Below are 13,065 nucleotides of genomic sequence, written 5' to 3'. Positions count from 1 at the left end.
AAATTTTGAGAAGACTAAAACATTATTTTTCTCACACTGAATTAAAATGTTACTTAATGCCTTGGATTTAGGATTTAACAACTAAGTGAAGTATATCAAAGGGTTTTTTACATGTACGTACCCTAGATTTTTTTAAGGTCCACCAACCAAAATGCTGTTTGTGGAAATGGTGACTGTAAATCGGGACAATCATACAAAGCCCTGTTGTTAAATCTTGCACGATCAGAAAGATAAAAGCACGCATATAACTATAAACAATTAAACGATGTGTTTCGCGGTTAATTATTAAATTCGTTAATAGTTCACATGTGGGCCAATAGTATAACTGTACGCGTGATACAATACTTTACGCACTTTCACACGTTTTCGTGTTTCTGTTAAATTACCTGTCTTCATTATTTCATTAACCTAACCCCTTGAGACTACAACACTGTAATTATTTTTACAATACTGTAATTATTTTTAGTGGTGGCAACGTGCATCTCGTGGGCAAGGGCCCCGCTAAGTGCGTTTTCACATTATCCGATCCGATATCGGATGTCGGGCCGATATATCTAAATATATAAAAGAAGAAACTGACTGACTGGCTGACACATCAACGCACAGCCGAAACCGCTGGTCCTAGAGATTCCAAATTTGGCACGTAGCTTCCTTATAAGGTGTAGAGGAGCACTAAGGATTTTTCAAAATTCATCTCCTGAGAGGGTGAAATGGGGGTCCAAAGTTTGTATGGGAAAACAAGATTAAGATTAGTATGCGGGTGAAGTCGCGGGGAAGCTAGTCCCATATATTTACGCCGCCATCTTTGATTTTTTTTCCCTTGAAATCCTTCCTACATCTGATATTGGATCGGATAATGTGAAAACGCACTAAGGATACGGGCAAGCCTTACACGGTAGAGAGTGTAGAGACAAAATGAATGCTGAATTAATGCGGCATGTGATCGACAGCCTGTTTCTGACCGGGAGTCCCCACACTAGGTACTCAGTTGTGATTCCTAATAAAATTGTAAAAATAAATTACAATTCAAACTACAATTTTGCTTTAGTTTATACTTTTGAGCCAGAAGTTAATAACTTACAGAAGGTAAGTATTGTAGGAAATAAGTATGTAGATTATTCTTCTTATATTCTTTTATAGGCGGCAAATTTTAAAAAACGAGAGTGCGATGTGTTCACCTCTCGTAGAAAATTTACTACTTATATGTGAGTGTGTTTAGTAAAGCGTCCCACTTTATCGGTTACCATTAAGGCGAGATTTACTTGTATCTTTATATACTTTATATTAATACTAGCTTTTACCTGCTGCTTCGCCCGCGTACTAAAAGTATTTTTATTCAAACGTATACAAAAATTAAGATTTTCATTTGGATCCGTAGGTTTCTCTGTAGGTACATTTGTCTGCGATTATTTCGATTACACATAATAGTATTGTTTTTAAAGAAATGCTTGCAATGACTGTAGAAATGTTACCACATCGACCACAGCGTAGGTAGTAGGTATGAGTAGGTATGTATTCTATATACGCTGGGGAAACCTTTATAAACAACCCACAGCTCACTAATGGTCGGTGGGTAAAAAGTACTTTCTTGCATTATCCCTTACAACAACGATCCCTTCCCACTGAGCCGCCTGCTTTTTGCACTGCGTTTTACACTGCCTGCATATCCCTCTAACGATACCCATATCCCTATCCCTATGGCCCTGGCCCTGGCCCTGGCCCTGCCCTCCCTGTCCCTGTCCCTGTCCCTGTCCCTGTCCCTGTCCCTGTCCCTGTCCCTGTCCCTGTCGCTGTCGCTGTCGCTGTCGCTGTCGCTGTCGCTGTCGCTGTCGCTGTCGCTGTCGCTGTCGCTGTCGCTGTCGCTGTCGCTGTCGCTGTCGCTGTCGCTGTCGCTGTCGCTGTCGCTGTCGCTGTCGCTGTCGCTGTCGCTGTCGCTGTCGCTGTCCCTGTCGCTGTCGCTGTCGCTGTCGCTGTCGCTGTCCCTGTCCCTGTCCCTGTCCCTGTCCCTATCCCTATCCCTATCCTTATCCCTAACCTTATTCCTGTCCCGGCCCGTCCCGTCTCGTCCCGTAGCGACTACATTATATAAGGAACCTACTCGTACGTGCCAAATTTGGAATCTCTAGGACCAGCGGTTTCGGCTGTGCGTTGATATGTTAGTCAGCCAGTCAGTCAGTCAGTCAGTCAGTCAGTTTCTTCTTTTATATATTTAGATTTAGAATGTTCGGGAAAGTTCTTATATTTTCTAGAATGTTCTAGAACGTTTCAAAACGTGTAAAACTTAATGTTGTTCATAAGAATGTTCTGGACTGTTCTAAAAATTTCTGAAATGATCTAGAAATGTCCAGAATGTGTGTAAATGTTTCAATCGATATGGAATGTTCTAGAAAGTTCTGAAAACTTATGGAATAATGTAGAAATTTCATAAATATGTAAAACTTAATTCAGTTTAACACATTTTGGAACGTTCTAGAACATTCTAGAAAATATTAAAATTTTCCAGAGCATTCTATATCAACTGTATTCAGTTTTGCACATTTTGGAACGTTCTAGATCATTCTAGAAAGTATCAGAACTTAACAGAATATTCTATATCAATTACATTCAGTCTTGCACGTTTTGGAACGTTCTAGATCATTCTAGAAAATATTAGAACTTTCCAGAACATTCTATATCAACTACATTCAGTTTCCCACATTTTCGAACGTTTTAGAACATTCTAGAAAATATTAGAAATTTCCAGAACATTATATATCAACTACATTCAGTTTTACACATTTTGGAACGTTCTAGAACATTCTAGAAAATATTATAACTTTCCAGAACATTCTATATCAAATACATTCAGCTTTACACATTTTGGAACGTTTTAGATCATTCTATAAAATATCAGAACTTTCCAGAACATTCTATATCAACTACATTCAGTTTTGCAGATTTTGGAACGTTCTAGATTATTCTAGAAAATATTAGAACTTTCCAGAAGTATCTAGAACTTTCTAGAACATTCCAGATCGATTGAAACATTTACACAAATTCTGGACTTTTATAGATCATTCCAGAAATTTTTAGAACTTTCCAGAAGTACAGATATATAAGTACAGATGCACTTACCCACATTTTTTATATTGCGTGACACATATAAAATTATATTGCCTGATACAGAAGTAGAGATGTACAGGACAGATATATATTTTTTTAACATTTTCGCCACCCACAGCCACCCACTTCCACCCACCGCGACCAAACTCCCTTACTTTCATCTAGAGACCAAGGCGTATTTACCACCCCAACGGGGGGTTGATTGGAATTGATAGTGATAGAGAAAACCCCGGACATACGTACATTAGCGTTAGCATTTTATATATGTATATAGATATAGATATTAATAAACTGACAAAGCGGCTTTATAGCAATCGACAAAGTGGGACGTTTTCCCGTGCACACTCACATATACCTATTGTAAGAAGGTAAGAACTGTTTAAGATAAATCTGGGGTATACTTATCTATTTAGAAATCTTTCTTGCAATAAGCACCGACTGCACATTTCTTAATAAATAGGTGCGTTTTGTCCATTCTCTCACTGCAATAAGCTTGCAATAACTTTATGACTATATTGCAACAGTTCCGCTTATAAAGTACCTACACGGTACGATAGACAGATACCTATATTATGAAATGTGAAATGGGTTTCACACAGCACCATCGCAGCACTAGCTAATTATCAAAGATTGCATGCGCCGCGCCGCATAAATAAACTACAGTTAAGACTAGCCACATCACTGACCGCGAGCTTACGGCGTCATTTTGTAAGAGGAATGACCAAAACATGTGCTCTTCTTGAGTAATGGCATTTCTAAAATGCTAATAAGTAATAACATGTTACACAGCATTTTCATTTTTGAGGTTATTTTTAGAATTTGCCGCCATTGATGTACGTCACTAGCGACTTACAAAACCGGTATTTTCCGAAAATAACGGTTTTTACGAAATGGTTTTTTTCTACAGGGATAAATAAATTTTATAATGCAGATTGTAAACAAGATATACATATTCAAATAAGTAAAGGATATAGATTTTATGACAAGACTGACTCTTCTAAGACTTTTACTTTTTCAAATTCCAAACTTTCATCAAAGCGTGCAAAACTGAGACTAATAAAATTTGTGAATATTATTTAGTTAATTAACATAATAACATAATTAATCGCTTTAGTTATCTCTGTTCTACAAGGTGCGCCCAGAATTTAATTCTTTCTGTCCCCTCCTCTACTTCAAAATTCTATAATCATTCTTTTACTTTTCAAGCTGTGCGACTTTGGAATTCCCTACCTCATGACATAAGACGTGCTCAGTCTCCTAACTCTTTCAAGAGACTACTTAAACTCCATTTTTTATCTCTTCCGTAATATTTTTGTCTGACTACTCCTTCTAAATAACCTGGTACTGTTATATGTGTACTTATTTAGATATATTTTATTTATATATTTATGCATTTAGTTATTTATCTTTATATATAAATTTAATTATATCGTGGCAACTTCATTCATAGAGCGCTGCCTCGTTCATAAAGTCTCTTTATGAAAAATATACTTATGCGGACAGGAAATAAGAGGCGACAATTTTGTAGTTACTGAATATTATTCAATTGTCAACTAGTTCTTTACCTCATACACATTCGATTCGCAATAGAGTGTTAAATATCGTAAGCAACTTTCTTTGACCACTTTACATTCAATTATAATACTATGGGTTTTGCTTATCTAACTTATCCAAAAAACCACGTAAGGGGTCATTAACTATCCGTTTACCTCGTAATTAAGGAATAGAGTGAAGAGCCTATCATCACACGTATTTGCATAAAAACTTTTTTGTCGGCACCATAAATCAAATTTGCCATTGCTTGAATAACTTTCGTAGCATTGCGTCGTCAATTAAGCAATTTAATATTTCTTACAGGTTTTTTAACTCTCCGATGCTCGTCTTAATATTTAGTCGTCTTATTAAAACAATAATTATAAAACAGCTGAAATATGTAGAGCCTAATTAAACATCAAAAATAAATTACAATTAAGTAACCCAGACAACCTTCATGGTGTGACGAACTTTTTGTTAACAGCACCTTGAAACGTTTCCAAATTGCATTCTTCCAGTGAAACACCGCGACATCAAAGCCAAGAACGTTTGCTAAAGTAGCAATCATCTTTAATATCGACGTTAAAATTGACGCATGAGTACAGTACTCAAGTGGCGGAAAAAAGGAGACGAAATTATATCCATAACCTTACCTTGGATAACGTATTACTTCCGCAAAAAAGTTTGATTGTTAGCATTCAAAGTGATAGTGCGGAGTTACAAACTATTGAATTTTGTATAATACAACCAAAATGACCTACTTAAGTAGATGGTCCACTTTGTCATCGTATCATCCAATTACTATATTATCCATTCTTGAGGAAATATACAGAAAAGTATGTAAAGAAAGCTACATGATAATATATTTCCCAGTCTAAAAGCGATAACTACTTATAAAGTATATACATCATCGCTTTTAGATAAGGAAAGATTGCAACGTAGTTTTTATTACTTTCTCAGAATTCACATCAGATTAAAGAGCGGCCATCTTCCGGACTTGTTAGATAACGCTCAATTTACGTGTTATGTACCTTCTCCATCCTGTCATAGGTTTCCGCCTGAGGTCTTCCTCGCTAAGGCCGTACAGACCAATGCAGGCGAGGAACCAGGCGGTCACTATTAGGTAACATATGACGATCACTCGGAACGGCAGCAGTATTACTGTGAATATCGCCGTCTGAAACAAACGGAACTTGGGTTATTGGGCTATTATAAAATATCTTTAAACCGAGATATACTCACACACCTGATAAAAAAAAGAAAGAAGTAAAGAGTAGACATCCCATGGTAAATTTGTATTTTTCACCTTTTTGACAAAGTTCGTGTGTCTACTAATGTAGAGCCATAAAAATAGGTTAATCGAATGATAATAAGGAAAACTTGTTTAACAATTGAAATTAACACACACTGATGGCAATATTGTAAACCTTTTTCAAGGAAAATAAAATATTTTTCATTTTCAATTGAAATTAAGAGAAGAGTGCGATTTTTCAGAATTACGTTTGGCATGTTATAATAACCGCTCTTTAAATTTATCTATCTGTTAAGTCCACTAATCATTTTGGCCATAAACTTCACTTATAGTTCTAATGAACTTTAACGCAAGAGAAAAATTGTTTGACATAAATGCACGTTATTCAACTGCTTGGTAAAGATTGATTAACAGCAGACAGATACGAATAGCTAACTAGATATTTCAATAAAATAATACCATCATCGTATCGTATCCGATTATCAAAATTTCTAACAGTCAAATATTTACGCTTACAGCGGTATTCGTGCTACATTCAGCGTATCTAGGTTTTCGTCAAATAAGTGCCTAATTTTACATGTCATGCTTACTAAAGCAGACGGTTGATTTTACAAACGAGTTTTTATATTTGCTTAGAGTGTGAGACCAAATTCCTAGCCTACTTGGCATACTTGGAGAAAGATAGTGGATATGTACAACATTTGAAAGAAAGAAAAGAATATCATCCATCACAATCAAGGCGTGAAATGAAGCTTTTGTAGTGTTGTAAGGTACAAATGTAGATGTCTTTAGTTTAATACCTTGTGTCGACCTAGTTTATTACAATGCTCTTTGGAAATCTGACAATCGTACAAGGTGTTTGGAACGAATGATGTCCATAGACTTATTACAATGACCATGTAGCCTTTTAATCCAGGTAGTGAAGAAAATAATCTCGTCACTAGAACCTGTAATGACATCGATCGAGCAGCCCAGCCGTGCATGAACTCTTCTGAGGAAAGAAACCTTACATTTCCTGCAAATTACGCCTTAATCGACACTAAACGGCTAAGCCAGGCTTATTCTACCTTTTGGGTCACCTGTTCATTCCACATTGCATATATCGGAGCGTTTTAGATGCACGAAAGTACCTCAACAAGCACTACGACGTCTTGGTAAAATTTTTATAGGTATTTGTAAATATCTCGAGCGCTCCGATATATAATAGTGGCTGTCCAAGCATAGATGACTCAATGACCTTCCCTAACATAGTGGATGCGTTGTGAATGCGATGTTTGGCGGCGATGATGGAAAGAATCGTACGTACGGAACAACTTTCTCTCCGCGTTAGAGTAATATAACTGTTTGTGCAAGTACTTAGCGGCTTTCGAGCTAGATGAATTATAGTGATTATATAAATTGTGTTTTCCATGCCAGAAATGAAAGGTTATGTCTAAAATTAACTAGATAATTACATCGCAATTCTTTCAAATAAGTAGACTTTTCTCAAAATATTGCAAAATTAATTGCTACTCTATCTGCTGAAGTTTATCAGAGATTAATTGGGATAGTGTTAGTACTGTCAACAATAGCAATGATTCATTACAATTGAATTAGTATGCCATTCAAATAGAATTCAAGGCTTTCCTGATAGATCAGTATGTGTTATACTTATTTGGCAATCGCTTCTTCAATCATTCTGTGACGTTGTTTTACTTATGATTTACCTATTGGAGCCATACAATAAATAACGCGCACATTACCGCTATTTACAAATGAGATATCAAAAAAGATATAATATGATGCTGATACTATCGTATTTAATATTAGGACGTTTAACCGTGTTTCTAATATTTTTTCTAAGAAAAATATCTTGCTTTATAAATCAAAACTTCGAGTCTGCGCTTTAGAGCTAAGTGACTCCTGAAAATATTTACAATCAAACGATTGCACCTACGTATTAGGCGAATATTTTATAATGAACATACCTTTATTTTATCATATGTGTTATCTAATTCCAGTTTATGCACAAAAGGGTTCAATAATTCGGCGCGCATGTCGTCAGATGAGAAAGCGCTGGTTTCACTATGCATTTTGCCATTCATTTTCACTAAACAACCAGCACAAAATTTCTAATACTAATAAATCAATCAATTCGCACTATTTACACTCATCTTTTACATATAAACTGAATAATATCTTTACACGGTACTCTTATTTTCTAGTTTACTTGTTTTCGTCGAGATTTTTTGCATTGAATGCAGACGTGCATTCCTCACCGAAAATAAGTTAAGACTGATTGTATTTGTATTGTCAATGTTGTCATGCACGTAGATGAGATTCAACCAATCAGAGTCGAAGAACAGGCTGCGTCATTGGTTACAATTTGACAGTACCACTAGACCGCAATCGACCTGTAGCCGAGCAAAAACGACTTTTACCGAACAAAAACGAAAATAATTTCCTTTCCGATTCCTCTAGTATGAAATTCATCCATAACGCAAGAGAGCGCTGTTGTCGCATTCTGTCATCAGACAGAACCGGTTTTTTTAACACATTGCTTGGTGCAACACTAGCAGTCATCAATGTTTACAAAAATAGCTACACGTGTATTTTAAACAGATTTATTTTGATTAATTATTTGAAGCATTTTAGTAATTAAATTACTAACTTGGCATACAAATTAGTATCGTTTGTCATTGGAAGGTTTGTTTTGAATATTGCAATTATGGATGTGTTCATTACTCAAATTCTAAAAAGTTTACATTGCCTTGCTTAAAACATTCTTCATAAATGAATCAGTCAGTCACCGTGCTAGTGTATGTCTATATTAGTTTTTGTCTTGTTTTAATATTGTTTTGTATCTAAAAGACGATATATTACGTTAAAAACAGCCGATCTAATAATGAAAATGTATTATCCGTACCATGGAAATGAATATACAAAAGCAGATCATTGATTTCTTTTCGTTCTTTGAGGAATTCCATAACGTTTCTAAAACGTGTTTGAAAGATTGCCAAAAGTGCGCAGTTACTATAAATAAGTTAATTTATCGGTGTAAAAACATAAGAGAGTAAGTTGTTTTCATCCGGATTTATTGTGTTTCATATTTATGATTGGGTACGTAACTTATTCGATTTCAATTTTCAGTGCCGAGGTGACCCAGACGCCATTGGCAGAATTTGGTGGGCTGCAGGGCAAATTGTGCGCGGCTCTGCACAACATTATATCTGAGGAGATACATGAACTTAAACGTAACCTGTAAGTATATTCCTGTTTATGCAAGTTGTCAATGGAAACATACTCATACATTTTTAGGTTATAAGTTACAAAACATAAAATAATCATGCACCTATGTATGATTCATGTAGTTTTGGGCATTTAACAACAGTTCTAAACTCTAGCCTACAGTTCCTTATTCAGAAATGAGGAATTTATTATATCTTATGGCTTTTTTCCAGTGGTACCATAGAAGATTTATTTGATAAACTGTGCAACAAACACAAAGTCTTCCGTCAGAGTTGTGAAGAATTAGATTATACAGAACAGAGTAAACTGATCAAAGGATCCCCTCTCCAGCCTCCATTGCAGCAACTTCTAGAGTTTGCCGATGACGCACTGACCTTTGGAAGCCAAGTCTGTGCGCAGATTGAAACCTCTATAACTGTACTAACATTTAAAGGCTTGAAGTCAGATTCTTTAGTTGAAAATTTTAAAGTTTCAAGCGAGTGGAGCAGACGCATCCCAGAAATCCTAGCTTATACCTCATTCTGTGCTGAAAACCAAATTTAACCATGGACTTACTCGGTTCAATCTTGAATTCTATGCAAAAACCTCCTTCAGCAAGTGAAGCACAGAAAAATGCTGCCAAAAAGCAAAAAGAAGCTCTTGAGCGCAAGCAAAAAGAGGAAAAAAACATGTTAAATAGATTTAGAAAAAGAGTTGAAGATAAAATAAGTGATTTTGTTAAAGATGGGTCCAAACCACACTTAGCATTTGAACCGATGGATCAAACATACAGAGCAATAATTAGAGATGTTGCTGAAATTGCCGGTCTTCAAGTATTTTCATTTGGCCAAGATGGAATTGACAGATATTCGGTAGTTTATACCAAAGAAAGGCCACCATCAGAGGATGAGTTGACGGTCCGTAGAGCGGGTGGTATTTGGGATAATGAAAAAGCTGCTGAAATGGCTAAGCAGCGTATTGATAGACAAAAACTGGCAGCTTTGGAGTCGGAGGAAGAAAAAAATAGAAAGCGCAAACGTGGCCAAGAGGAACTCAGTGGTACATTCTACAAACAGAAGTATGCCCATTTAATTGGTGAAAATGCTGCTCTAGGAGCTGCTCAAAAGACGAATATGAATAAAAGCTATGGAGAGGTCCCAAGTGAGAATAAGAAGGATCAGCGTTCTATAGAGCAGACTATGGCAGATATTAGGGCTAAGAAACTGAGAAAGGCCGAGGCAGAGGCAAATGAAGATCAGACTTAGGTAGCGTGAATCTGAAAATTAGACAAGATCCAATACATGCAATACTAGCAGCATTAGGACTATGCCTTATAGAATAGTTGTGTAAGTTGTTTTTTCTTTCCATCTCTTTGAATTATCTAGACAATGGTTCAGCGTCACATTTCTTCCTATTTCACGCATATTTTTCAATAATTTAATCTGACAGTCTAGTTTGCTAAACATAGTTAACGTAGTTCAAACTACATTTCAATCGCTTTATAAGTAGATTCCTTTAAATAGTTATAGTTTCTCATTTCTTATGATAATTATAGTAATACAAAAGATACTATTATTGAATACCTACAATTACATAAAATTTGTGACACACTGAGAATGTGATAGCAACTTTTAAGGGGTTGTTATACCGCCAATTTGTTACCTCTGGTAAAATCAGCATCAAATAAATATATATGTATTTGGTTTATGTTGATGCTGTTTGTACCTGTACTTAAAAGCAATATCCTAGTAATATACTAGACTGTACTTTAACCATAAGGCTGTGGTAATGCAAATAATATAAAGTTAATAACCATATCCAGGGCTTTTGCTCCTACAGACACACCAACTTATCCAATAGGCTGTTACTAGTATTTAGGAATTATAGACAGTCAAGCAAATCTTGTCACTAAAAAGGCATGAAGTTAAATTTTCCAAACTTTCGCTACATTTTCAATCAATTTATGCCTCCATCGATGTTGTTGATGATTCGGCCAACGTCAAGGTTTAGGAAGTTCGCCAGTGAGCCCTACATTTCGTCACTACTTTTAAAAAATCTCGTATCTCACACTATCTTAAAACGCAGTAAGTCTATATGCATTCCATACATACTTCCTACAATTTTCTTTTCATTGACAGACGAAGATACAAGTTTTTTTTAAAAGTAGTGACGATTTCTCAAATTTCCCGCGTCTCTTTAGTGACAAAATTGGCTTGACTGTCTATACAAATGAGTAGATAGACATTAGATAATTTATAAACAATTGTCTATTTCTCTTATACGTTATCACTTTCAGAAGTGTAGGACGTATAGGTGTATCTTATTTTAAGTCTTTTTTAATTGTTTCTGGCAATTATAAATTAACTGTCCATCAGGTGGACCGTATACGAGCCCCAATGCAAATGATATCGTCTAGTATGAAAAAAATATTATGTCCTAACTTCGACCTCAAAATTCAGGATGAATTAGATGATTAGTAGAACATGTAACATAAAAACAAGAGAGCTTATAATGCATATTTTATTTATTCAAAACATAAATTAACAATTTTCCTCACTAGTAAACAAAAAAACATAATTTCACCAAATGTAACACTCGCAAAAATGTTCGTCTTCAGCGTAGCCGATGCAGAAAAGAACAACTACCACTTGGTGGCGTCACCTTTTGCATCTAAAACGGCCTTAATTCTGAGCGGCATTGTATCTACCAACTGTCTATACTCCTCAGGGGTTATTCCATTCCAGACACCCACAAGTTTCTCCTTAAAATCAGCTTTGGATTTAGAAGGATCTTTTCGCAACTTTTTCTTCATTTACCACTACAAAGTTTTTATGGGAGACAAGTCTGGACTGCTGGATGGCCATGATATGGTAGGAATTTGTTTTTGTTTCAGCCACTCCATCGTTGTCTTGCCAGTATGACATAAGGCACCATCTCGTTGAAAAGTAAATCCATTTATATATACTTGAACTTTCTTATAGACGGTAGTGAACTCTATTCCAAGATGCTTTTGTATTTCTCTGCATTGACGGTTCCATCTATAAATTGCAGACATCCCACACCCTGTGCCGACATACAGCCCCAAATCATTTAAAGATGCTGGAAACTACACCTTGCGTTCAAGACAGTCTTTGTGAAATGCATCTCCTTTATCTTGAATGACTTTACTTCGTTCATCGCCAACTATGACCTCAAATTTGGATTTGTCGCTCCATATTATTTTTCGCCACTGATCGGCAGTCCAGTTTCTGTACTTTTGTGCAAATTTCAACCTGTTAGTTTTCTGCTTTTGAGTAAGTAATGGTTTCTGTTTAGCGGTGTGAAAACCGAAGCCCATTATTTTCATTACTGTCTTTCAGGTATCGACTGAAATGTTTATTTTGATCGCGTCATGCCATAGTTAGGTAAGTTCTCCTGCTCTTGCATGACGATTTTTCCTGATGATGCTCCTCAAAATCCTGTTTTCTCTTTGGCAGTTATTCTTCGACGGCCAGATTTATTTAAACAGGAGACGGTTCCGTGTTTTAGTTGATGCTGGATGATTGTATGCGCCGTAGATCTTGGCAAAAAAAGGTCTTTGGATATTTTGGAACGTAGATTTGCCGCTATTGTTACTGGAAATTATAATTTTCCTCACTGATTCAGGCACCGACTTACCTCTTGCTATTTTGGTATAAAAATGTTGTAGAATAATTATATTTTTTACAGAATTTACCTTTTTATGTAGCCGTATATCATATCAGACGACTTATAATATTATTAATTCAATTTAAAATATTATTGTATAATATTAATCTTACTAAACTATTTTTATTTAAAATAGACGACCTATTATGCCTCAAATATGAACTAGGCGTATTTTTTTGCTTTAGATATGTTATTTTTATGATATGATTATATTAAAACATATAACATTAGGGCATTTTGTACGGCGCAAGATTAAACTAGTTTTAATGGCTTAGTGTGTCGTG

General features: G+C 35.7%; 2 protein-coding genes across 3 annotated transcripts in view; one reads left to right on the top strand and one right to left on the bottom strand.

Moving 5' to 3' along the window:
* The window catches only part of LOC125231794 (lysophosphatidylcholine acyltransferase), a 57,429-nt gene extending 49,294 nt beyond the window's left edge, over positions 1–8,135 (bottom strand). For both annotated transcript variants that reach the window (XM_048137373.1, XM_048137374.1), the window contains exons 1-2: positions 7,855–8,135; positions 5,667–5,812 (exon numbers count right to left, since the gene is read on the bottom strand). In XM_048137373.1, the coding sequence (XP_047993330.1) occupies positions 5,667–5,812; positions 7,855–7,971 (263 nt within the window). In that variant the 5' untranslated portion in view covers positions 7,972–8,135. The remainder of the gene's footprint in view (positions 1–5,666; positions 5,813–7,854) is intronic.
* A 525-nt stretch (positions 8,136–8,660) lies between these two features.
* On the top strand, positions 8,661–11,476 carry LOC125232026 (sperm-associated antigen 7). The gene is made up of 3 exons (XM_048137637.1): positions 8,661–8,939; positions 9,017–9,127; positions 9,328–11,476. Exon 3 carries the CDS (start codon positions 9,661–9,663, stop codon positions 10,357–10,359), a length of 699 nt encoding a protein of 232 aa, XP_047993594.1. The 5' UTR covers positions 8,661–8,939; positions 9,017–9,127; positions 9,328–9,660; the 3' UTR covers positions 10,360–11,476.
* Positions 11,477–13,065: the final 1,589 nt, after the last annotated feature.

The sequence above is a fragment of the Leguminivora glycinivorella genome, chromosome 12 (assembly GCF_023078275.1).
Source record: "Leguminivora glycinivorella isolate SPB_JAAS2020 chromosome 12, LegGlyc_1.1, whole genome shotgun sequence".
Lineage (NCBI taxonomy): Eukaryota > Metazoa > Arthropoda > Insecta > Lepidoptera > Tortricidae > Leguminivora > Leguminivora glycinivorella.
The sequence above is the reverse complement of the archived record's forward strand: the minus strand, read 5'-3'. Positions and strand labels throughout refer to the sequence as shown.

Excerpts from the sequence above, each read along its gene's own strand:
- LOC125232026 (XM_048137637.1), top strand. The coding sequence starts at position 9,661 with ATGGACTTACTCGGTTCAATCTTGAATTCTATGCAAAAACCTCCTTCA.